The sequence below is a fragment of the Barbatula barbatula genome (genome assembly GCF_947034865.1).
Source record: "Barbatula barbatula genome assembly, chromosome: 3".
Taxonomy (NCBI): Eukaryota; Metazoa; Chordata; class Actinopteri; order Cypriniformes; family Nemacheilidae; genus Barbatula; species Barbatula barbatula.
Window position 1 is genome coordinate 4463088 of NC_136764.1, and position 27084 is coordinate 4490171.

The following is a 27084-nucleotide window of genomic DNA, read 5'->3' on the forward strand; positions in this document are numbered from 1 at the left end:
CAACCTCTACACTGAGCCTCCTTCTGTGTCGCGTGGACTTAAAACCTAAAATTCAGGTTTTCTGTTCTGGGGACTTTTAATTTGTATCTGTTTTATTCCTGCTCTAGTTTGTAGTCCTTTGTAGTTTCTTGGTTCCCCATTGATTAGTCTTAGCTGTCTCTCATTTGATCATTACACCTATTAGTTCTGCTTATTGAAATCACAGTGTTTCCTCACTCACTTGTCTGATATTGTTGTTTTCGGTTCAGTCCCCTGGGTTATCGTCTTTTCTGGTGAGTTATTTCCATCATAGAGCCTAAATGCGGAGGGAGAGTAGTCTGAATTGGGTTCTAGCACCGTATGCTAGCTCACACATCGCACTCGTTACGCCAGCCGCGAGCGTTTCCAAGTCGGCACGGATCGCATCGGTTGACCCGCTGAACTTTGCGCAACGATCAACGTCTCGTGCGAGGACACCGCGCTTTGACCCGTGTTTCTGTGCGCTCGCTCATCCGGTCGGATGGTGTCCTGCAAGGACAGCGATTGGCTCTTGTCTCAGACCTTCCCCGAGGTGATTGGTCGAGTGATGAACACTCAGTTCGTGACCTCTGCAGTGAACTTCCTTCCGCTCGATAGTGAGGCGGCTAGCGCCGGGTATATATACCGCGCAAGTGTGACTACCTCTATGAGTGGTGGTGATGGGGAAGAACGTGACGTGTCCATAATTGTGACCTTGCTGGAGCAGTTTGAATTAATAACTGGTGTTATTAGGACGAATAAGTTGTTTTGAAAGACTTTTATTAATTAGTTTGAGCTCCAAGTCCGAGAGTGATGGAATATGGTAATTGCTGTGCAGTGATTGGTCAAACTACTTCTTAGTTGTAACTCCTCCCATTCAAACATGTCACAGGAATCCTGTTGAATTAAATCAAATCCCTTCATTTGTTTTTTTAAGTGTTTGGCTCCAAAATGACATAATTCTTTTTATATTCTTTCATATATTAATGTTTTTATTGTGTTATCATGTTTTATTGTGTTAGTTAGCTGTATGTTTTGTGTTATTATGGCTTAACTGCATTTTAGTTTATATTAAAGCCACAATATGGAAGAATTTTGTTATGAAATATCTAAAGAATGACTTGCACAGTGTGATGTATTTCATGCAGTTGTGCACTTACATTATCCCAAATGTTCCCAACAATGTGCAAATCCAGAGAAATTACTATTTCAAATAATGGCCCGTCCCTTGTCGCCCTTCTATATTTCGCATATCAGCGACTCCGCAATTCCCTCAGTTTCCGGTTGTAAAATTAATTCATTATCTCGTCCGTGATCTCTATAAGCCTCTGGATGGTGATAATTTCATGTCCTATAATTCCGCTCTCCTACTTAACGTCATTTAGCTTCGCCTTTTGTTGTTGTTTGGAAAGTGCACCACCGTCTAGCGGTCCAAATTTACACATTGTGGCATTAATTGGAATGCACAATAAAAAAACATGATTTTAGAAAAATTCTCATTTTGGAACCAAACTCTTTGTATCATACTTTACAAATTCCACATTATAAAAATAGTTTATTTGTTGCATACAACGTGTGTCATGTTGACTTTAATAATTTTGAGATGCCACGTTTCTATACGTTGGAAAGAAGCGCAACGGGTGAGTTATTTCCATCATAGAGCCAAAAAGCGGAGGGAGAGTAGTCTGAATTGGGTTCTAGCACCGTATGCTAGCTCACACATCGCACTCGTTACGCCAGCCGCGAGCGTTTCCAAGTCGGCGCGGATCGCATCGGTTGACCCGCTGAACTTTGTGCAACGATCAACGTCTCGTTCGAGGACACCGCGCTTTGACCCGTGTTTCTGTGCGCTCGCTCATCCAGTCGGATGGTGTCCTGCGAGGACAGCGATTGGCTCTTGTCTCAGACCTTCCCCGAGGTGATTGGTTGAGTGATGAACACTCAGTTCGTGACCTCTGCAGTGAACTTCCTTCCGCTCGATAGTGAGGCATCTAGCGCCGTGTGTATATACCGGGCAAGTGTGACTACCTCTATGAGTGGTGGTGATGGGGAAGAACGTGACGTGTCCATAATTGTGACCTTGCTGGAGCAGTTTGAATTAATAACTGGTGTTATTAGGACGAATAAGTTGTTTTGAAAGACTTTTATTAATTAGTTTGAGCTCCAAGTCCGAGAGTGATGGAATATGGTAATTGCTGTGCAGTGATTGGTCAAACTACTTCTTAGTTGGTAACTCCTCCCATTCAATCATGTCATAGGAATCCTGTTGAATAAAATCAAATCCCTTCATTTGGTTTTTTAAGTGTTTGGCTTCAAAATGACATAATTATTTTTATATTCTTTCATATATTAATGTTTTTATTGTGTTATCATGTTTTATAGTGTTTTATTTTGTTAGTTAGCTGTATTATTTGAGTTATTATGGCTTAACTGCATTTTAGTTTATATTAAAGCCACAGTATTGAAGAATTTTGTTATGAAATATCCAAAGAATGACTTGCACAGTGTGATGTATTTCATGCAGTTGTGCACTTACATTATCCCAAATGTTCCCAAGAATGTGCAAATCCAGAGAAATTACTATTTCAAATAATGGCCCATCCCTTGTCGCCCTTCTATATGTCGCATATCAGCGACTCCGCAATTCCCTCAGTTTCCGGTTGTAAAATTAATTCATTATCTCGTCCGTGATCTCTATAAGCCTCTGGATGGTGATAACTTCATGTCCCATAATTCCGCTCTACTACTTAACGTCATTTAGCTTCGCCTTTTGTTGTTGTTTGGAAAGTGCACCACCGTCTAGCGATCCAAATTTACACATTGTGGCATTAATTGGAATGCACAATAAGAAAAAATTGATTTTAGAAAAATTCTCATTTTGGAACCAAACTCTTTGTATCATACTTTACAAATTACACATTATAAAAATACTGTGTGTCATATTGACTTTAATAATTTTGGCAATTACATTGTGTCTGTTTTTAGCGTCAATGTACCGCGGAGCCTCTAGTCCAGGCAAACTTCTTGAAAGGTTCTCCTCACAGAAAGCATCCGGGTGTGACGAACCTCAAAACGGTGTGCCTGCCCGAACCGCTGCAGCAAGCGGCGCTCTCCGTCTTACGAGGTCAGAATTGTTCATGTTAACCATTTCAAAAAGCACATAATCATGTTTCATTCGACTAACTGCGAACGGAAATGGTGATTTTAGGGGCGGAGGTAAAAGATCTGACTGAAAGGGCACAAAAACTGACAAACCTCCTTTGGAGCAGGAAGCGGGCAGTGGAACCCTCACAACTCCGGGAGAAAGCCCTCCTTCTTGAGAGGAAATATCTGGATAAAGAGAGGGATAGCCAGAACGGTGGGTTCTATATGATGAAGATGATTATGATGGATAATGTTTGGTTTAATGTGAATTGAAGACCATACTCAAACCTTTGAACAAAACCTTTTTTCAGACGTTGGTGACCATGAGCTAGAGGCTCGAATTAAAAAGAATGTGTTATCAGAACTGAGACGAACAACATACCACAGGACTGTTCTCAGGTATAGTTTATGTATGTGCATTATTGGATGCATTTATGGCATGTTTCTAAGTATGTGTTTCCCCTCTAGATATGATGAAGAGCTTGGCTTGCTGTACATGGCTGCTAGACTCGCTGGTGGTTATGCTGCTGTCATCAGAGCATTAAATGAGGTATTTCTTGCTCATTAAGTGTGTTTTTAATGATAGTTTGTTTACCGACATACGGTAAACACCCTCTCTAATCTGTCTATATGTCACTGATGTTTCTTCTAGATAAAGAAGAGAGATCCTTTGTTTGTACCGTCTTCGCTCCTGGACTTTGGATCAGGACTTGGTTCGGGTGCTTGGTGAGTAAGATACAGTATAACAACAGAATTCTGTCATAAATTCATCAAAACCTCCAAGTGGCATACATTGAAAAGTAATAAACTATATAAAGTGTATTAAATCATTTTCTTTTCGTAAAGTAGACTATGTTTAATGTTTTCTTCTTTCATTCAGGGCGTCACACTCACTCTGGGGAGACTGTTTGAAGGAGTATGTTTGCGTGGACAGCTCGGGAGACATGAACACATTAGCAGAACAGCTGCTAGGAGGTCATTTCCAATGACTTAAACATCTGGTACAGTTATATTCACTGACGAAACTGTGTTTCATGAGCTGTGTTTGTACCAAACAGGTGGTGAGGAAATGGATAATCCAGTGATCAAACACGTATATTTCCGTCAATTCCTCCCTGTTTCTCCAAAGGTATCTTTACATGCTATACTCGATACTCACATATAGCCTAGATAGTGCACTGCTTCACACAACAGTATATAATGAAGGTTTCTCATTTCCACAGGTTCAGTATGATCTTGTGTTAGCTGCTTTCTCTTTGTCAGAAATAGCAACGCTGAACGAGAGACTGAACGCTATTTACACTCTCTGGAGAAAAACCAACTCCTACCTTGTGAGTTATGATGCTTGAGTTGAAGCAGAACATTAAAGACTAAACTCGGTTATTGATGATAGTGTGATATTTCTTTGTACAGGTACTTGTGGAGAATGGAACCAAAGACGGTCATCAAATTCTTATGGAGGCCAGAAATGCTTTACTGAAGGTATACTAGTGATATTCAATGTACAGCTTGTATACTACTGTATATACATTTTGCGGTGTTCTCTGTTAATAACATTTACTTCAAATAGCTTTTCTAAGTGTTTCACTTTCTTTTTGAACGATGATGTGATTCTTTGCACCAAAGGCAGTCTCATTCCCTGTTAAGAAACTAACAGAAGTATATTTTCTTTCATTCTTTGTAACTGTAGGGAGAAGAGGAGGTTATACATGACATGAGGAGACCAGCTGTTTTTGCCCCTGTGCGTCACTAAACCCATCCTTACTATCCGTATCGCAGTGTGATGTATTGTTATGCAGTTTTATTTTCATTATTTTCAGGGCTGGTTCATTTTGTCGTCCGTCTTTGTTTTTTTTACAGTGCACTCATGAGCTGCTTTGCCCCAAGTTGATCAAGCAATCTGTAGTTCCCTGTAACTTCATCCAGTTCTACTATTCTCTGCCTTTATCCAGGGTAAGTCAACTACAGGGCACTTTTCCATTTCATTTGTTTAGAGATGCACCATCAATTATATTTATTGTGATAATTAATTGATTATTAAAATGTATATTAATATTTAGATACTGTATATCGGCCATATAACAGTTATCAGCTTCCACTGTTAAAGAATTACTAGTCATTGTTACCGGCCCAAATGTGCATATCGCTGCATTCCTAAATTGGTTACATTGTGCATTACAAAATGCATCCAAACTCACTACCATTCCTTCAAAAAAAAAAAAGTTTCAAGTGTGGTATTAGTATACTTCTTGTATTAGTATACACTGTAATGGATTTTTGTCATTTGACTGTAATATAGTCAAATACTGTGAAACACAATAACAATATAATACTGTATCTAGACTGGGATTATGAGTCAAATACAACCTTTTTAAAGTGTACTTTCTGTCTTCCTTTTATCTGCTCTCCAGACCTTAAAAGTGTACTTTAATTAACAAAAAAGTTGGTAAATTTAGTGTCAAGCAGTTTTGAAAAAGTAGGCTACACTACTCTAAATTGCCCCGACCCCTGACTTGTGTTGTGTATGGATCAATTTGTGTATAGACTTGTGTATGGATTATCTGGTTCTTGCTATAAATGTAGCCTTGGATGCTGGAATGGCATTTAAGGGATATTTCACCCAAAACAAAAATATCTTTGATAATTTACTCACCTTTAGATTGTTCCAAACGTGTGTAAATGTCTTCGTTTTGCTAAACACAAAGGAAGATATTTGAAAGAATGTGAGGAACCAAACAGATCTCAGCCCTCATTGACTCCCATAGTATTTATATTCTATACTATGGATCTGTTTGGTTACTGGTTGTGTTCAGCAGAACAAAGTCATTTGTACAGGTTTGAAACAATCATTTGAACTTCTAAACTATCTGTTTAAGAATTAAACAAGCATGCTACTAGTACATTGATATGAGTATACAGTACTTTCTTTTTTAAGTATAAAGTGAAATATACTTGAAGTGTATATAAGTATACACAGAAATGAAAATGGTCTCAATTTACTCGTCCCCAGGTTGTTCCAAGTCTGTATACATGTCTTTATTCTGATGAACACAGAGAAAGATGGAAGAATGCTTATAACCAAACAGTTATTGCCCACCATTGACTACCATAATAGGAAAAATTACTTTCAATATTTTTTCTTCTGTTGAACACAAAAGAAGATATTTTGAAGAATGTAGGAAAGCAAACAGTTTGGGGCACTTTTGGCCTCCATGGTATTTTTTCCTACTATGGTGGTCAAGAACTGTTTGGTTACAAGCATTCTTCCAAATATCTTTCTCTGTGTTAGACAAAACAAAAACATTTACACAGATTTGGATTTGTAATTCGGATTTGTAACACAATTGATTTTAAATACATTTATGATCTCATTTTATTGAGCTGTTGAGCAAGATCCTAGCCTGACCTCTCACACTTGTGTTAAGAAATCTAGTGATGTTTCTCTCATCCGTTCTCCATTGATAAACTTCACAGAGCCAAGAAAGACAGCAGGAGAAGTTCAGTTACCTCATCATATCCAGATCACAGGAAGAGAAGACTCACCAGAATGAGGGTTTTGATATGGGCAGACTCACGGCACAAGTCCGTCGTAGACCCAGACATGTTCAGTGTCAGCTCTGTTGCTCTGATGGAGAACTCAAACAAGTGGCCGTAACAGCCCGTCATCATGGAAAGTATGAAACACATTCATTTCACCAATCTCTCAGATTTCATTCAGCTATATGATCTGTATCAGATTAGACTCTTCTGTCTGTTTTATGAAGATGTGTGTCATATTTGATTTTCTTGTCCTGTCTTACAGAGACATGTACAGATGCGCCAGAAACAGTGACTGGGGAGATCTGTTGCCAATGTTACATGAGGATGATGACACTAAAATGAATGAGAATCTTTGAAGTTCATCTATTAATTCTGTATTATTATCATTTCTATTTTCCAGTCAAAGCGATTTGATCTTTGTGATATTTATTTGCAAATAAACAAGTTTATTATTGCAGTCTATTTTCTCTCTGAATTGAACTGTATTGTTCTTACAAAAGAAAGATTTTATCACTATGAATTGAAAACATAACTGTGTATGAAAATGTATCTGTAAGAAACTCGATCACCCCCCCCAGATCATCGCCCCCTGCTGTTTTCAAACGATCTTCATCTCCGGACTTTAAAAAAAATCCAATCTTTTATATTTCCTTATGAAGACCTAATAAAGCCACATAAAATAATGCATCAGACCTTACTGAATCTGTGACGTAACCCCCTGCTTTATTGTCTTTTCTACCTTTCGATGTGTTTCATTAAAGTTCATTAATGAAAATAAATGATTGAGGAAAGGGTTGTTGCTTTGACTGAGATAAGTCACAGAGCAAAATTCCTTGTGTTGAATGAACAGGTTTTGTAATTTGGTATTAAGCCATAAACATGTTGTGGCCACAAATCTCTGGGGTCACATCACAGCAAAAGCAAGAAAAGCGTGTTTGTGTGTAATATTAAGTCTTGTGATGTTTGGGCTCCTCCTCCTCTACAGGTTACAGCAGGTGAAAGTAAAACTAATAGAGCAGGAACCATTTTAAGAAGAAATATATAAATCGCACTAGGAGAGAAAATAAAGTGAGTATCACAAATCTCACCTGTTTAATCATTCACTTGTGTTTTCATGTGGACTGTGTTTGCTGTGGATTTATAGTTTATATGTTTATCAGTTCAAGAACCTGACATGTGGTGTGTAACTGTATATTTATATCCAGGAAGTGTGTTTCTAAACCCTTGATTCAAGTGACTTGATTTGTTTTGCCAATTTTATGGTGCAAAAAAATACACCACAGTCAAATGTGAAGCACAAATGTGTTGGAAATGCTGTCGATGGACTTCAGGAAGTGTGTATTTCTGAGATGAGTTAACACAAACAGTGTTTTGTTTGCAGGCAGATTAACTCTTCACATCACTGTTCACAATGAGTTTCTCCGGGCTTAAAAAAAGGTGAGTTTTATTTACAAATGTTAACGTTTTACTACAATAAAAAATGGGTCTATAGCTATGATAGTTTTGGTAAATATAGTATTGAGAGTGAAGCTGAATTTAGTTGTTTTACAGATGTCAGATGTAAATATAGAAAAATGCCCAAAGTTTTATAAGAAGCATGCAATTGTTGTTTTTGTTGAATTTGTGTTGTTGCCACAGTTAATAACTGATGTTTATAACATTACTGATATCTTATTCTCTGTATATATGCTGCTTTAGTTTGACTGGTGGAGAATCTCCTAAACCCAGCTGTGTGTCCATGAAGAGTGATCGATCAATGGGTCTGCCAACTAACTTCAGGTCAGGAGACTGTGATGATCCAGATGTGAGGTGAGAACAGTCTGATGGTTTAGACGAGTAAATCACTTCATCAGTCTTTATTCTCTGAGTTTGTGCTCAACAAATGTGTTTCACTGTATTACCTGATTCTGTAATTACTTGAATTGTTTTAATTTTCTCATGTAAACACAAATGTACGGTTTCATTACAGTAACACAGCAGATGGATCAAAGTCCTTTAAAGGGAACCACATGAATGCTGTTTTTCAGGTAGGTGTGTGTATGTGTTTTGGTTCAAGGGGTAAGGGCCCTTCAAATTAAGATTTTGTTTTGGTACTACACTTCAAATGAAGGAATATTGATGTTATCATACATTTTTGAGAACTCAAATAAAGTTATTCAGAGCCGTTGAAAAATAGAGTTGCATCACTTTTCAAGCCCGTAGGCAGGGGGATTCAGGTGGTTCGAACGAACCCCCCCTCACTGCTAAAGGTCCAGAATTGAAGTCGCTTTTTTCATGTGATTATTGTCAAAAAATTAGTAATCAATGCTTGTGACAAATTTCTGGGTTGCTGTTTCAAATTAATATGATTATTGTTGCAGGACACGTGTGTGCGTGTGCGTGCGTGTGCGTGCGCGTGCGCGTGCGTGCGTGCAGACAGAGTGAGTTCTCGCAATACACTTTTCAAAGCAACGTGAAGAAGCATCGCCTCTGAATGATGCTGGGGAGGGGTTATATATATATATATTTTTTTTAATTAAATGATTTATCCACTCAATAGTCTACAACAGGGGTCCCCAAACTACGGCCTTCGGGCGGCCCGCCCACAGATTTGGACCGGACCTCTGAACAATGCCTTACAGTGGGTTCACACCAAACTTGAATGAAGTGTTAAGCGCGAGTGATTTACATGTTAAGTCAACTCAAAGACGCGATGACCTACTTGCGGTGTGAATTGAGCGTTCGCGTGATGCGATGCGAGTAAACTCAAAATGTTCAAGCTTCCAACTACATGCGAATAGTGCGATTAACCGCGTTTGGTGTGAATACTCTGAGACATTTTAAGAAATAGTTTTTTTAATATACAGTTTCACTAATATCATGTCTATATTTGATAATAAATATTGGCTTTCAGACCAAAATTTCGCTAAGTTACTCACATAGCCTAATTATTTGTTAAATTCATAATGTACCATTGCGATAGAACTGACGTGCGAACCATCGGAAAATTTCAAAGAGACGACAAAATGGCCAAGCTGTTGCGAAAGAGAAAGGTTAATTAATATTCATAAGAAAATGTTTTGAATTTGAGTAGCACTAAACTATTAATAAATATTCTACTATTAGGAGGCATAATAAATAAATTTCAAATCATAATTCAATCTCCACAATAATTCAAGTAGTATCCCCGGCCTATGTAATTTTCTCTTACAAACCGACCCGGCCCCCCATAAAGACAGGGAGAATTATGTGGCCCTTGCAGAAAAAAGTTTGGGGACCCCTGGTCTACAATATAAAAGCCATATAAACGTAGCGTAATTATGATAATAAAAACATAGCAAAGTGAAATGATGATGAGAATAATTATTATTAATATTTCAGTAAAGTTCATTAAATCTATTCTGTTGTTAGTGTGGGCTTTAAACTTATGAACTGTGTAAGGACTGACAAAAGTGTTACATGAGGAAGCAATTTGACAACAATGCAATAAATTTTGTAGGTGCATCAATAAGCGCTCATTCTGAAACCAGTAGACAAGCTAATCCAGCAGAAATTAGTGCATAAAAGGTCACAAAAATGAAGTATTTGAACCTCATAATTAAATACAAAAGGAGGAGAAAAAAAGAACCTCCCCTTTCAATAGGCTGGCTACGGACCTGATATTTGTTTAAAGATTATGAGGCCACAGGAATTAAAAAAGTAAACAAAGAGAAATTAGTTACAATAAAAATAAAAAGAATTATTAATTAATGAATAAAACCTGTGTTTTCAGGAGCTTGAGCACAAACTCATCTCTCTGATGAAGAAAGAGTTGAAGATCTTCAAGAGTCTACTGAGTCCAGATTACCCATCATGCTCTGAGAGAGAAGAGGAGGGGGATGATGAAGATCAGATCAGAGTCAGAGAGATGTTTCTGAAGATCACACTGAACGTCCTGAGGAAGATGAAGCAAACAAACCTCGCTTACAAACTACAGACCAGTAAGAGCTCTCAGTCATGTGACTATGACATCACTTTACCTTCAGACGAACAGACACAGTGTCTGTATTTACTGATGATTATTAGTGAAAATACATTTACAGTTAATACATCAACAGAATAGAACCATGAAGCTTTTTGTGTTCATCTAATGTCATGATCATCAACATCTTAAAATACTCTTAAGGTCAAATATAATAACAAATTAGGCAAAAATATTCATTTGGTTTAATAATAGGAAATATATTTCTACATCATACATACAGTAGAATTTATTATTTTCCAAATCGTATACATGTATTTTTAATTAAATTGCATTTGTTTATCAGAATTGGCCCCTTTATACATGAAGAAACACAAATCCAGACTAAAAGAGAAATTCCAGAGAATGAATGAAGGAATCTCAAGTCAAGGAAGCTCAACACTTGTGAATGAGATCTACACAGAGCTGTACATCACAGAGGGAGGGAGTGAAGACATCAATAATGAACATGAGGTGAGACAGATTGAGACGGCATCCAGAAGATCAGAGACACAAGAAACACAAATCAAATGTAATGACATCTTTAAAGTCTCACCTGAACTAAACAAACCCATCAGAAGTGTGCTGACTAAAGGAGTCGCTGGAATTGGAAAAACAGTCTCTGTGCAGAAGTTCATTCTGGATTGGGCTGAAGAAAAAACAAATCAAGATCTTCACTTCATATTTCCACTTCCTTTCAGAGAACTGAATCTTATCAAACAGACAAATATCAGTATGATGGATCTTCTTTATCAGTTCTTCACAGATACAACAGAACTGAGATCGACAGACTTTGATGATTATAAAGTTGTGTTTATCTTTGATGGTCTGGATGAGTGTCGTCTTCCTCTAGATTTCTCAAAGAATCCGAGTTTGTTTGATGTCAGAGATGAATCAGCGTCAGTGGATGTGCTGCTGACAAACCTCATCAAGGGGAATCTGCTTCCTTCTGCTCTGATCTGGATCACCTCTCGACCAGCAGCAGCCAATCAGATTCCTCCTGAGTGTGTTGATCTGATCACAGATGTACGAGGATTCAATGACCCTCAGAAGGACGAGTATTTCAGGAAGAGAATCAATGATGAGAGTCTGGCCAACAGAATCATCACACACATGAAATCATCCAGAAGTCTGTACATCATGTGTCACATCCCAGTCTTCTGCTGGATTTCAGCCACTGTTCTCCAGAGAATGTTGAGTGAAGCAGAGAGTCCAGCACAGATCCCCAAGACTCTCACTCACATGTTCACACACTTCCTGATGTTTCAGATCAAACTGAAGAGTCAGAAGTATGATGGGAAATGTGAGGTAGATCTTCAGCAGGCTAGAAAGAGTCTTGAGTCTCTGGGAAAACTGGCTTTTCAACAGCTGGAGAAAGGGAACCTGATCTTCTATGAGGAGGATCTGAGAGAGTGTGACATTGATGTCAGAGAAGCGTCAGTGTACTCAGGAGTTTGTACTCAGATCTTCAGAGAGGAGTTTGGACTGAACCTGGGGAAGGTGTTCAGCTTCGTGCATCTGAGCGTTCAGGAGTTTCTCGCTGCTTTATTCAAGTTTCTGTCATTTCTTCAGCAAACATCAGAAAACTTCAGCAGATTGAGATCAAACATGAGTGATTTACTGAAGAGTGAAGTGGACAAGGCCTTACAGAGTGAGAACGGACACCTGGATCTTTACCTCAGATTTCTTCTGGGTCTCTCACTGGAGTCCAGTCAGACAATCTTACGAGATCTGATGACACAGACAGGAAGAAGCTCTGACAGTAAACAGGAAATAGTCGAGTACATTAAGAAGAAGATCAGAGAGAATCTCTCTCCAGAGAAATCCATCAATCTGTTTCACTGTCTGAATGAACTCAATGATCATTCTCTAGTGCAGGAAGTACAAACATATGTGAACAGAAGAGATAAGTTTAGTCTTACTGGAGTCTGTCTCTCTCCTGATCAGTGGTCGGCTCTGGTGTTTGTGTTACTGAACTCAGAAGAGAAGCTGGATGAGTTTAATCTGAGTAAATATGATCCATCAGATGAAGGTCTTCTGAGGCTTCTGCCAGTGATCAAAGCATCCAGAACAGCTCAGTGAGTCATTTACCTGCAGTTTATTCTCAACATTTTTCAGAGATGTTTTAATATCATCCACTTAATGCCATGATGCTGTGAGTTACTGTAACAATAAGGTGCCAGTAATGTTTACAAGTATTTACTATAAAACTATACAGTTATGGCCAAAAGTATTGCCAGTGACACAATTTTTTGTCTAGTTTCTGCTTAAGCTGTTATGGTGTTCACTTACATTGTTTATAGATTATTGTGCCGAGTGATCAGTTGCATTTTAAATAATTGCAAAAAAATCAACTCCCTGGATGTTTATCCCATATAGAGAACCTGTGGTCAGTCCTTTAAAGGCGACTGGAAAGCAACTCCGAGTACTAATAGGTCAAGAATGGATCATCAGTCAGGATTTGGCCCAGAAGCTAACATTCAGCATGTCAGAGGTTATGAACAACAAGGCTCTACACTGTAGATATTGACTATCTGCATCATTGTTTTTTCCAATTAACGCCTTTACTGAAAACAATGATAAGCATGTCAGGTTTTAGAGTCATTTACGGTGACTGTACACTGTAATCTCAGGTAGAATAAAATAAATAGAAGCAATAAAGTCAATTTACAGCAAAATAATAATACATATAAATATTATATTCTACAGACTGGTGAACTGGTAACCATGAAGACCAGGTCAATGGCTGTTTTTAGGGTGTGAGGTTTAAATTACAGGCCCCCCTCGAAATCTTTCTTTGTATCTCTAACTGTATAGACAGATTTGACTGTATAAGGAATTCATTCATCAATTACAAGACAGAAACAGATTAATGCCAAATTTACATTACATGACAGCAGTTTAAATTATAGCTGCACTTTACATCCGTGCCTAAACGTTCTTGTGTTGTATGATATTGGTCACAAAACCAGACTTAACCAAACTATACCTAAACAACTTTACACAAACGTAAGTTTACTAAATCACTACTAATGATGCCCTCTCTGTTAATCTAAAACATTTTCTCAGTAACTTTAATGAAACTTACGGAGTGCAGCTGTAACACATCAGAGGTGAACTGGTCCTCTCAGCTGAGTCTGGTTTTTCCATTTATTCATCATTGGAGTTTTGGTTCCTCACCACTGGGTTGTGTTGGCTTGCTCACTGGGAGACTGCTTATATTAGATTGGTTTACGGTTCAGTCAATTCTGTGAACATTGCTTTATTAGAATGGACTTGCTTGTTCTGGATGTATACATAATTTGAAAGCTTAATATACACATTTCATTGATTTATTGTTTATACGGAAAGGACAATATTTGGCTGGTACACAACTATTTAAATCGGAGCAATCTGAGGGTGCAAAAACATCTAAATATTGAGAAAATCACCTTTAAAGTTGTTAATCAGAGGTGTTGTAGAAGGCCGTTCCTATGAAGAAACAGGGTTGTTTTAACGCTCTCTATTGCCTTACCGCAGACTTTTTAAAGCTTAGAATTTCAGCTTCACATAGATACCAAACTTGAGTGGGTAAATCCCAAAGAGCGGGCAGCAGCGAGTGAAGACTGTAGGTGTGCTACCAGATATTTTTGTTGGCAGTTTTGCTGCATCCACTCACAAAAATAATGTTTTAATAAATTTACGGTAGAAATTTTACAAAATATCCTTAAGGAACATGATCTTTACTTGATGTCCGTATGATTTTTGACAGTATTATTTTTGCTAAACTACTTAAGACAGGGTCACATAACTTAAAACATTTTGAATGTTTACAGAATTCCAGTGGTTGGATATGTTGAAAGATGATTTTATTTGTTTAATTGATATTTAATAGCTGGTCATATTTCTTTAGCAGGTGGAGGATTATTACATCCATTTCCACTCTTTTGCTGTTGGTATTACAATATTTAACTCACTGTTATGTTGTTTTTCTCTCTCAGTCTGAGTCTCTGTAATCTGACAGAGAAAAGTTGTTCATCACTGGCGTCAGTTCTCAGATCAAACTCCTCAAGTCTGACAGAACTGAACCTGAGTGACAATAATCTGAAGGATTCAGGAGTGAAGCTGCTCTCTGATGGACTGAAGAATACAAACTGTAAACTGAAGACACTAAAGTAAGAAAATCCTTGAATGTGTCTATTAAGGCCCTGATAAAAGTTCAGCAGAAGGATCTTAATATAATGTTCATATAGTATAGGAGACTCAACAGTGACTGTCAGTCAACCTCTCTGTAGATTCAGATTCTAGACACTAGGAGTCAATATGTCACTATTTTAACCTCTAAAAATGAAAAAACAAATCTATACATCTGATGTAGAGTTTTTACAGTAAACATTTACAATAGTAAGTGCTACTGTATTTTGCTATGAATTGTGGGAGCAAACTATATGACTGATGTACAACTTCAGTTATGTCTATAATACTGTATTTCTAAATTAGACCTTATAAAGTGTTTTCTTCTCTCTTCAGTCTGTGTAACTGCAGTATTGGATCTGAAGGTTGTGTTGCTCTGACTTCAGCTCTGAGATCAAACCCCTCACATCTGACACAACTGGATCTGAACTTTAATAATCCAGAAGATTCAGGAGTGAAGCTGCTCTCTGATCTACTGAAGGATCCACAATGTCAACTACAGACACTACTGTGAGTTACTGATCAAATATAATGTTGTCAATTCCCCAATATAATCCCTTTGGATTTCACAAATAAATGTAAATGTATGCTGTTGAAACTTCCTCTCTATTTGCATGAAGTTAAACATTACATAATATTGTTGTGTTGCTAAACTTTGTATTTTAACTCACTTTTATCATGTTATTTCTCTTTCAGTCTGAATCGCTGTGATCTGACAGAGAAAAGTTGTTCATCACTGGCGTCAGTTCTCAGATCAAACTCCTCAAGTCTGACAGAACTGAACCTGAGTAACAATAAACTGAAGGATTCAGGAGTGAAGCTGCTCTCTGATGTACTGAAGAATACAAACTGTAAACTGAAGACATTACAGTAAGTTACTTATAATAATGTATTTGTTAATAAACACTACTTTAAAATAACAAGTTAAGTAACTTCCGGTCTGCATTTATTGATCGGGCTGGACAGTGGCTAATAATAGAACTATTTATACTTAATTTCATTTATATTCATATTTTATTCTTGTAATAAGAATATTGTCTTATAGACTCTAGTATTAAATAAACAATTTGTTGAATGGGTGGTTGTCATGTTTAAGTATACTTGACAGACAAATAAAAAAAGAAAAACACACACTAACCCTTTCTTCTCTCAACGGGTATTGGTCTATCTTTTGTTGAAACTAGTAACTTTGTATCATCACCTATCGTACAATTGCCCTTTTATGACATATCGCTTATTGCTCCCTGAATTCTTTTATCCTGCCAAAAAAAGTTATAAATAAAAATAGGAATTACCATAAGAAACTAGCTGATTTAATTTACTTGTAGTTTATTTGGCTTGTTATCGGCAATAATCTGCAGGGACTTTATATTCTATGTGGATATGTACCGGGAGTTAAGTTTGGGCCACAGAAGCGCACTGCGCAGTTTATTTTGATCATGCTGTTGCTTTGAAACAGTCTATAGAACCCGTTATCTTTAATGTTTCTCACTATTTTCTTTCTGCTTCTCTTAAATATGTGTTTTAAAATCCTTTCTGTTATCACAACACTTAAATCATGGGTCTCAAACTCGGTTCCTGGAGGGCCACAGCTCTGCACAGTTTAGCTCCAACCAGCTCTAAACCACACCTGCTTGGAAGTTTCTTGTAATCCTGAAGATGTTGATGAGCTGAATCGGGTGTGTTTGATTAGGGTTGGAGCTAAACTGTGCAGAGCTGTGGCCCTCCAGGAACTGAGTTTGAGACCCATGACTTAAAACATCCGCCGCATGCCGAAGGCGACGCAATGCTAATAATCTTCAAAATGTATCACTGCTAGCAACTGCCCCTTCTACTTTAAAAGTCATTTTGTAGTTATATATCGTCGCCCAGGTCAGCTTGGACATTTTTTGGAGGAGCTGGATGTGCTTCTTTCATCCTTCCCTGAGGATGGTACTCCTCTAGTGGTACTAGGTGGCTTCAACATCTACATTGGAAAGCCACAGGCTGCTGACTTCGTCAACCTGACCGCATCATTTCTCATCGAGCAGGTTTCCACATCAGCAACCCACAAGTCTGGAAACCATCTAGATCTGATCTTCACAAGGTACTGCTCCACTCATCACTCTCAGGTCACCCCGCTGCACACGTCTGATCACTTCTTCGTCACCCTCGACCTCACTGCTCCGGACATCGCAGCTGTCTCACCGATGGTCACTTTCCGGCGCAACCTGCGGTCTCTCCCTCCCTCCTGTTTTTCCTCTGCTGTCTTCTCTGCACTCCCCCCCTCTGATGAGCTATCTCTTTTGAATACAGACAATGCCACAGACACTCTGTGTTCCACGCTTTCATCCTGCTTGGACAACCTATGCCCTCTTGCATCTGGACCAGCCCGTGCATCCCCGTCGGCTCCCTGGTTATCGGATGTACTGCGTGAGCATCGCACCAGCCTCCGGTCAGCTGAGAGAAAATGGCGCAAGTCAAAAGACCCTGCTGACCTCTCTCTATACCAATCTCTTCTCTCTACTTTCTCTGTAGACGTCACCTCCGCAAAAACAGATTACTACCACTCGAGGATCTGCAACTCTCTGGACTCTCGAACGCTCTTCAAAACCTTCTCTGCTCTCCTCTGTCCGCCTGCTCCCGCACCTTCATCTGAGTTAACAGCAGCTGATTTTGCATCGTTCTTCGTAAAGAAAACTACCGCCATCAGCAGCCAGTTTTCTACTCCACCACCTGTCGAACCCGCCCACATCCCTGACACGTGTGTGCTTTTCTCCTCTGTCTGAAGCTGATGTTTCCAAGGTCATAGGTTCCAACCACCTGCCCACTGGATCCCATCAACATCCATCTCCTCCAGGCCATCTCCCCAACGGTTGTGCCTGCTCTGACCCACATCATCAACTCTTCGCTCACCACTGGGACATTTCCCAAAGCGTTCAAAGAGGCCCGCATCACACCGCTTCTAAAGAAACCCACCCTCGACCCTACACTGCTAGAAAACTACAGGCCTGTTTCCCTTCCTCCCTTCATTGCCAAAGCCCTGGAGCGAGTTGTGTTCAACTTGCTCTCCTCCTTTCTCATGCGAAACAACCTCCTGGACCGCAATCAGTCTGGTCCGGTCATTCCACAGAGACTGCACTGCTCTCAGTCACCAAAGCCCTGAGACTGGCAAAAGAACCATCCATGTCATCTGTGCTCATCCTACTGGATCTGTCTGCTGCTTTTGACACTGTGAATCATCACATCCTCCTGTCTTCTCTCAGTGCTATGGGTGTCTCTGGAATGGCTTTGCAATGGTTTGATTCCTACCTCTCGGGTTGGTCATTCAGAGTATCCTGGAGAGATGAGGTCTCAGCGTCCCAACAGCTCAACACGGGGGTGCCACAGGGCTCAGTGCTTGGACCGCTACTCTTCTCCATTTACATGTCATCCCTCGGCTCGGTAATTCAGAAGCATGGCTTCTCTTATCACTGCTATGCCGACGACACACAACTCTACTTCATTTCAACCGGACAATCCGACGGTCTCTGCTTGCATCGCGGCATGCCTGAGTGACATCTCGCTTTGGATGAAGGGTCGTCACCTGCAGCTAAACCTTGCAAAAACGGAACTGCTTGTGATACCAGCCAACCCGAACATTCACCACAACCTTGACATTCAACTAGGCTCATCAACTATCACATCGTCCAGCACAGCCAGAAACCTGGGGGTGGTAATCGATGATCGGCTTAACCTTACAAGTCATGTTGCCAGCACCACCCGGTCCTGTAGATTCATCCTCTACAACATTAGGAAAATTAGACCTTTCCTATCAGAGCACTCTATGCAAGTCCTAGTCCAGGCTCTTGTCCTGTCCAAACTGGATTATTTCAATGCGCTTCTGGCTGGACTTCCTGCTTGCACAATCAAACCTGTCCAGATGATCCAGAATGCGGCGGCAAGAGTGTTCTTCAATGAACCGAAGAGAGAGCATGTAACTCCGCTCTTCATCGGGTTCACAGAGTAGGTTACTATGGTTACTCACTCTAAGTATAAGATACCTCGATTTCTTGCGAGTTTGATATACCTCACGTTCTGAAACTGAAAACCCAGAGTATCCCGTTTTCTGGGGTTAACTTACTCTGAGTTTGCACTTACCCTGCTTTCTGAAACGGGTCCCTGGTGTAGACAGGGTGTTTATTATTATACAGTTTTGTTGTTTCACTGGATGTCTCACATCATGTTTTGTTGAAGGTTGCGGTCACTCGTGATACTGGACATTCTCAAGAAATCATAGAAAATGAATGAAATCAACTTTTTGATTATATCTAAGTGTGAGTGCGACTTACATTATTATTGTAACACACTGTTATCTTGTTATTTCTCTCTCAGTCTATGGGGCTGTGATCTGACAGAGAAAAGTTGTTCATCACTGGCGTCAGTTCTCAGATCAAACTCCTCAAGTCTGACAGAACTGAACCTGAGTCTCAATGAACTGAAGGATTCAGGAGTGAAGCTGCTCTCTGATGGACTGAAGAATACAAACTGTAAACTGAACACATTACAGTAAGAAAATCCTAAGAGTGTGTGTGTGTGTGTGTCCTAATGAAAATTCAGATTTGATGTGGTAGCACTACTTGTTCTTAGATTAACTCATTCTCCATGTATTATTATCATTTGTCAGTGTCTTTAAATAAAAGCATTTGCTATATTAAGAAGCGCAGATGTATAATATGGAAATTTGCTTTGCATTTGCTTAAAGTTAAACATTACACAGTTTTGTTGTTTCACTGTTTATCTTGTTTTGCTGAACGTTACGGTCACTCGTGATACTGGAAATTCTCATGAGCTCATCGAAAATGAATGAAATCAACTTTTTTTATTATATCTGAGTGTGAGTGCGACTTACATTATTATTGTAACTCACTGTTATCTTGTTATTTCTCTTTCAGTCTGAGTCGCTGTGATCTGACAGAGAAAAGTTGTTCATCACTGGCGTCAGTTCTCAGATCAAACTCCTCAAGTCTGACAGAACTGAACCTGAGTGACAATAATCTGAAGGATTCAGGAGTGAAGCTGCTCTCTGATGGACTGAAGAATACAAACTGTAAACTGAAGACATTACAGTAAGAAAATCCTTAAAGCAATAAAGTTAAACATGTGTATGTGTTAATTGAATGATGTAAATTGAACAGAGTTCACATAAAAAGCCCATGACTTCATCTCTCTTACAGTGTAAAAATGCTTTCAATTCTAAATCTGGAAAAGCGCTCTATTTCTCTCTCATTTTGATATACTTCTCATAATATTCACAACAGTTTCATTATAATTCATGACTTTATTTGCTGTGAGTGTGAAGTGTTTTCTTCTCTCTTCAGTCTGTCTGACTGCAGTATTGGATCTGAAGGTTGTGTTGCTCTGACTTCAGCTCTGAGATCAAACCCCTCACATCTGACACAACTGGATCTGAGATATAATAATCCAGAAGATTCAGGAGTGAAGCTGCTCTCTGATCTACTGAAGGATCCACACTGTCAACTACAGACACTACAGTGAGTTATTCATTAACTCATTATATGTATATATTTCTAATTATTAAAAATCGCCATTAATGACAAATGTATTTCTTTGTGCTCACATTTGTCCTGTAGTGCTTTACTCTTATGTACAATCGGTGTGGTACAGTAGTAATACTTTATAAGGTTTGGTTTCTGCTTGTATTATTCTTATATGTGTATAATATTTTCTTTCTCTTCAATCTTTTACAGTATTTAGTCTCATCAATAACAGTCACAGAGACAGTGGCATTACCACAAAAGTGGCATTGTCACCCCAACGCTGCCCATGAAGTCACAGCTACTTGCTTATACTACAGATGTATGAACCCTGCAGCAGTCCATCACTGTTCATAATACTGGAGTGTCTCATTCACTGAAGATATTTTATACATTTTAAACAACTGGACAGTATATAAAAAATAACAATAACCAAAAAAAGATTTAATGTCAAACAAATACATTACTGTGAACTTTTTACATGTAGCTATTAACAAAAAGCTATTAATTATTTTTGGATATATAGTATACATGTCAATGAAATAATGACACAGCATGTTGAATGTGTTTGTCAGTTCTCTTCTTTCTCACACTGCTGTATTTATCGTATGTAGTTGTTTAATTCAAACACTACAGGTCATTTATCTCCTTCAGACTTCTGTCATTTGCGCTGGAATGTTAAATACCTTCAGCTAACCTCAGTGTTTTTAACCAGCTATTGCTTTTCTCAGATTACTTTGTGCTGAATTAAAGCTTTGATTTCATTTTGACTTTATTTGAAGATGATGTACCTAGTGATGTTTACAATATTGCTTATGTCACAGATAATGTATGGACATTATCATTTCAGGTTAGACAGCAACGGTGCATTGTAAAAACATAACCGAAAGATGTAGAATTTTAGCTGTAAATTCAGAAGTACATGTGCAAAGTAGTCTATTGTCTTATTGTCGGATAGATTTGATCAGGTTGTTGATTGTGGCCTGTGGAATTTTGGTCCACTCCTCTTCAATGGCTGTGCAAAGTTGCTGGATATTGGCAGGAACTGGAACAAACTGTCCTATACACCGATCCAGACCATCCCAAACATGCTCAATGGGAGACATGTCCGGTGAGTATGCTGTTTTCAGCTTCCAGGAATTGTGAACAGATCCTTGCAACATGAGGCCGTTTATTATCATGCTGCAACATGAGGTGATGGTCATGGATGAATGACACAACAATGGGGCCTCAGGATCTCGTCACTGTGTGCATTCAAAATGCCATCAATAAAATGCACCTGTTTTCGTTGTCCATAACATAAGCCTGCCCCTACCATAACCCCACCACCACCATGACCCACCTGATCCACAACGTTGACATCAGCTCACCCACACGACGCCATACCCCTGTCTGCCATCTGCCATATACAGTGAAAACCGGGATTCATCCGTGAAGAGAAGACCTCTGCAAAGTGGCCAGAAGCCATCGAATGTGAGCATTTGCCAACTCAAAATGGTTACGACGACGAACTGCAGTCAGGTCGAGACCCCGATGAGGATGACGAGCATGCAGATGAGCTTCCCTGAGACGGTTTTGACAGTTTGTGCAGTAATTCTTTGGTTATGCAAACCGATTGTTGCAGCAGCGGTCCGGGTCGCTGGTCTCAGATGATCTTTGAAGTGAAGATACTGGATGTGGAGGTCCTGTGTTTCTTTGAAACGGCTTTGGAGACGGCTTATGGTAGAGAAATGAACAGTCAATTAATTTTTAGTTCAGCTCATGAAAAATTAGATCAAAAACAAAAATGTTGCATTTATAATTTTGGTCAGTGTAGATTTTAAATACATATATGATCACATTTTGTTGAGATGTTGAGCAAGATAACAGCCTGACCTTTCACACTTGCAACAAGAAATCTACTTAATGATCAAATTTCACAGTGCCAAGAAAAACAGCAGGAGAAGTTCAGTTACCTCATCATATCCAGATCACAGGAAGAGAAGACTCAGCAGAATGAGGGTTTTGATATGGGCAGACTCACGGCACAAGTCCGTCGTAGACCCAGACATGTTCAGTGTCAGCTCTGTTGCTCTGATGGAGAACTCAAACAAGTGGCCGTAACAGCGGTCATCATGGAAAGTGTGAAACACATTCGTCCACCAATCTCTCTGATTTCATTGTCAGTGAATGTAGATTTCTTCCAGCTATATGATCTGTAATAGATTATGTGACCTTGTGAAGCTTTGACCAGCTCTAAATTTGAAGGTTCTTGACTACGCCACCTGGTGCCTCTCACACCAGGATATACTCTGCACCTCAACTGCCAAATACCTAATCTAAGGCAAACAGGTTCGTAGCACTACACTAAAGATGAACTGGACAGAGACGTGCTTCCGATAGAAAAACAATACTTTATTACACACTGTTATGATTAAAAGTGCCGCAACATCATGTTCGAGGCACAGTAGGTCCAAAACAAAAGAATTGGCCTCAAGAGACCCGACCTGGTATTGGCTGATACAAGGAACAATATAATTAACCATTTAATAGGGAGAAATACTTATTCACTGTCAAGGCAAGTTACCTGTCCGGGATACGTGTGACATTCACCACCCGTGCTCTGGACTCTGGTGTCCACCATCACATGCACACACACACACACACACACACACACGCACACACACACAGGCACGACCACTACAAGTCAATGATTCAATCAATATGGTGAAGTGCAGTTTACCACTACAACACGTGGTGCAGTGCGCGAGGACGGAACCAGGAACCTCTCGTGAGCAGCTACTCTAGCACTCCGGAAGAGAAGGAAAAAAGACGAGCTGTTATCACTAGTCGTGTAGATAGAGAATATAACACTATATGCTACTAGAACAGCCAACACCACATCGGTCAGACAGAGAATTAACTGAGGCCACAACACAAATAACGAAAAGAAAAATATATATATAAAACTTAATTTAGGCAAGGCTAAGCAGCAGGAGCAATCTGCCTGCAGACACAAAATCATTAAATCAGTGCTTGATATACACATACATAATTAGTCAAATAGCATCACAAACATTTCATAAAAACCTTATTTTCTTTTTACCTCAATGTTGACATACGGAAATGACACAGTGGAAAAACAGCCCCTTTGCACCAGTCTTCACAATCCTGCACAACAGTTGTTACACACAGCGTATTTAATAAATACATTACCATTAAGAATATACAAACACAACTATGCATTACATCAGGGCAACACAAACTCATTTTGCACGCGTTCCACGCCATTAGTCCTAACACCCCGAATCCACTCGTAACAAACACTAAACATTTACCTTTTAGACGTCGCGTCTTATTTGCGGTACAGCTACCTGGCGGGTGCTTTGCCCAAGACCTTCGGTAATCCACAGCCCGACTACCCGGAAGTATCTGGCAATCAGTCAAACCCCTTCGCTGCACAGGAGAGCCACATACCCAAGTCCTAACAAGACCGAAGACCTATCTGGACACCAGCGAATATCTCAAAGCCCGACCGTGCAGACCGTCTTATAGAGACTAGCCTGGCCACAAATTAGTTGTTTAGCCACTCACGGCTAACCGGGTGACGTCAGAGGGCTGCCGTAGCTGCAGAGGGACAAACTTCAACCCGACAGTGACTACTCTGCCGGTTACACTCTACCCCCCCAATTTTTTATCAGCGTCCCGCCGATAAACTCAAGATCATAGCCCTACCTTCAAAGAATGAAGAAAAAATAAGTAAAAAAACCAGAAATAAAAATTTAAAACACCAACAAGGTAACCTATTTCCAGGGACGGAAAACCATTGTCACTTTACTGCTAGACCCAAGTACTTGAGAGTTAGTAGCCCCATCTGCCCTACTCACCACCGGAACTGGGAGGTGGTGTAGGTTGGCATGTCGTCCTGCATTAGTCCGAGCTGTCCTCCGGGGTGCCACCGAGCCAGCTGAGGTCTCAACCGTAATGGGTGCGAGCTGCCGGAAGTCAGGCAAGGCCAGCATGGGGGCATCTGCTGGAAGAGTTGTGGCAAGCTGGTTGGGTGGAACATCTTCCCGAGAGCGGACCAGGGCCCATTGGCCAGGGGTATCCCCATCCGCTGACTGGCTTGTTTCCCCCTGCAGTTCCACAGGCCTGTCTGGTGTTTGTGGTTCCTGGTCCAAGTGGGCAGGCTTTAGCATAGTTCGATGTACTTGTCGTACTTTGCTTCGGTCCTGTGCTGGGGCCACGGAGTATACCACCCCACCAAGTGAGGGAGCACGGATGACCTGATGTATCGTGGCGCCCCAGGCATCTTGGATCTTCGAACGGCCCCTCATTGTATGGTCTCTGATGTATACGTGCTGTCCTTCTGCCAGTGGCTCACTCTGGATTTTCTGGTCATGCCGTTCTTTTCTCTTGGAAGCAGCAGCTTGCATTCGCGCCTTCGCATTCTGGAAGGCCACATTAAGGCGCCGCTGGTGCTCTCGGACCCATTCACACACATGCCCGTGTCCAGGCTCTTGTACTCTGCCAAGAAGGAAATCCACCGGTAACTGGGGGTCTTGCCCAAACATCAGGTAATACGGAGAGTCGTGTTGTAACTAAACACTAACTGGGGTAGGTGCTCTGGCCAGCGGCGCTTCACATCCACGGGCAGGGTACGGAGCAGATCGTGCATCGTGCGGTTAAAACGCTCACACTGGCCGTTGCCCTGAGGGTGATAAGGGGTGGTCCGGGTCTTCTGAATCCCGTACAGGGCACATAGCTGGTGGATGATGGCATTCTCAAAGCTGCGTCCCTGATCTGAGTGCAGGCGAGCCGGGACCCCAAAACGGAAAAACCACTCCCGTATAAGTACGTTGGCCACAGTCGTTGCTTTCTGGTCCCTGGTGGGCACAGCCTGTGTGAATTTAGTAAAAACATCAGTCATGATCAACACTTGCTCCCTACCATCCATTGCAGGCTCCAGGAAAGTGAAATCCACCGCCAATATCTGGTTTGGACGAGATGCCAGGAGGTGCCCCATGGGCGCACGGGGTCTGAATTGTGAAGACTTCGCAAGGGTACACCGCTCACAGTTCTGACACCACTGCTTGATATCTTCCCCCATTCCTGGCCAATAACACCGTAGTCTTATCAGCTCTGTGGTACGTTCAACCCCCTGGTGGCCATGGTCGTTATGGAGCTGTTGTAAGACTTCCTCCTTTAGGCATGCAGGCAACAAAAACTGACGCACCTCTTCACCCCCATCTGGACGGAAAGTTTGGCGGTAGAGCAGTCCATCGGCTCCCACAACACGGTCCCATTGTCGCAGCAGCACACGGGCAGGGCCAGGCAATTTCCGCCGCACTGTCGAGTCGGGCAGTCCCTGTGTCAGCCAGAACGGCAGGAAGGCCCCAATAGTGGGATCCGCTGCTTGTAGCCTTCTTAACTCCTCGAGGGTGCGAGAGGGGAAGGCAGAGACAGCCATCTGGATTGCCAGTGGAGGATCTTGACAACTGGTAGTTTGTTGTACGAGAACTGGTATTGCTGTCCCTAGTGTGGAAAACTCTGTGGTCTGCCCCTGAAGTCCTGTAGGCTGTCGGGAGAGGGCATCTGCATTCCTGTTAGTACGACCAGGCCTATACCGGATGGTATAATTGAAAGCAGCAAGCTCAGCCTCCCACCGCTGTTCAGTCGCTCCCAACTTGGCAGTCCCCAGATGGCTCAGGGGATTATTGTCAGTCCAAACAGTGCATTGTTGGCCCCACAGATATTCCCGAAACTTGTCGGTCATGGCCCACTTCATACCAAGGAACTCCAGCTTCATTGAACTGTAGTTCTTTTCTGCAGGACTGAGACTACGACTAGCATAGGCGACTGGCCGGATCTTTCCTTGCTGCTCCTGCGAGAGCACTGCTCCGAGACCAATGTGGCTGGCATCCACCTCCAGAATAAATGGTAGGTTAAAATCAGCGAACGCCAAAGTGGGGGCACTCACCAACCTCTGCTTCAAGGCCTGGAAGCTGTTCTCGCAGACATCTGTCCATAGTCCATCAAGCCGTGCCCCTTGGCCCTTCCGGGTCTTGGTACCGGCAAGCTCTGCCCCCAGGCGGTTCAAAGGAGCTGCCAGCTTGGAAAAGCCCTCCACAAACCGCCTGTAATAGCCCGCAAACCCAAGGAAAGACCTCAATTCAGACACGGTGGAGGGACGTGGCCACTTAGCCACTGCGGACACCTTGGCTGGGTCAGTGGATACACCCTCGCGGGAAACAAGGTGGCCCAGATACTGGACTTCCTTCTGGAAAAAACAGCATTTCTCCAGCTTTGCTTTCAGACCCTCCTTCTGTAGACGGCTCAATACTAGATCCAGACGATGTATATGATCCTCGACACTAGAAGAAAAAACAATTATATCGTCCAGATATAGTAAAAGGGACTGACAATGCTGTGCTCCGAACATTCGCTCCATCAGTCGTTGAAAAGTGCTCGGAGCGTTACACAGTCCAAAGGCCATACGGTTAAATTCAAATAACCCAAAAGGCGTACAGAAGGCAGTCTTTGGGCGGTCTTGTTCAGTCACAGGTACCTGGTTATACCCACTAGCCAGGTCCAGCGTGGAGAACCACTGAGCCCCCGATAGTGCATCCAATGACTCCTCGATGCGGGGGAGAGGGAAGGCATCCTTTCTGGTCCTGCTGTTGAGCTGTCTGTAATCAACACACATACGTAAGCCGCCACATTTCTTCCGCACGATCACAATGGGAGAGGCGTAGG

General features: G+C 41.0%; 2 protein-coding genes across 2 annotated transcripts; both read left to right on the forward strand.

The window, feature by feature from the left end:
- Positions 1-499: 499 nt before the first annotated feature.
- On the forward strand, positions 500-7037 carry LOC306892495 (ribosome assembly protein METTL17, mitochondrial-like; the record flags this gene model as incomplete). Its single annotated transcript, XM_079453624.1, has 15 exons — positions 500-633; positions 1861-1915; positions 2983-3121; positions 3206-3355; positions 3453-3540; positions 3610-3691; positions 3794-3867; positions 4022-4116; positions 4200-4270; positions 4365-4472; positions 4555-4623; positions 4832-4882; positions 5002-5094; positions 6616-6815; positions 6944-7037. The coding sequence occupies 15 exons, from the start codon at positions 500-502 to the stop codon at positions 7035-7037; spliced, it is 1503 nt and encodes a 500-aa protein (XP_079309750.1).
- A 618-nt stretch (positions 7038-7655) lies between these two features.
- Positions 7656-21113, forward strand: LOC306891763 (NLR family CARD domain-containing protein 3-like). The gene is made up of 13 exons (XM_079452278.1): positions 7656-7749; positions 8063-8118; positions 8380-8490; positions 8651-8708; positions 10433-10640; positions 10968-12738; positions 14641-14814; positions 15170-15343; positions 15530-15703; positions 19187-19360; positions 19747-19920; positions 20173-20346; positions 20563-21113. Exons 2-13 carry the CDS (start codon positions 8093-8095, stop codon positions 20567-20569), a joined length of 3225 nt encoding a protein of 1074 aa, XP_079308404.1. The 5' UTR covers positions 7656-7749; positions 8063-8092; the 3' UTR covers positions 20570-21113.
- The last annotated feature ends 5971 nt before the right edge of the window (positions 21114-27084 follow it).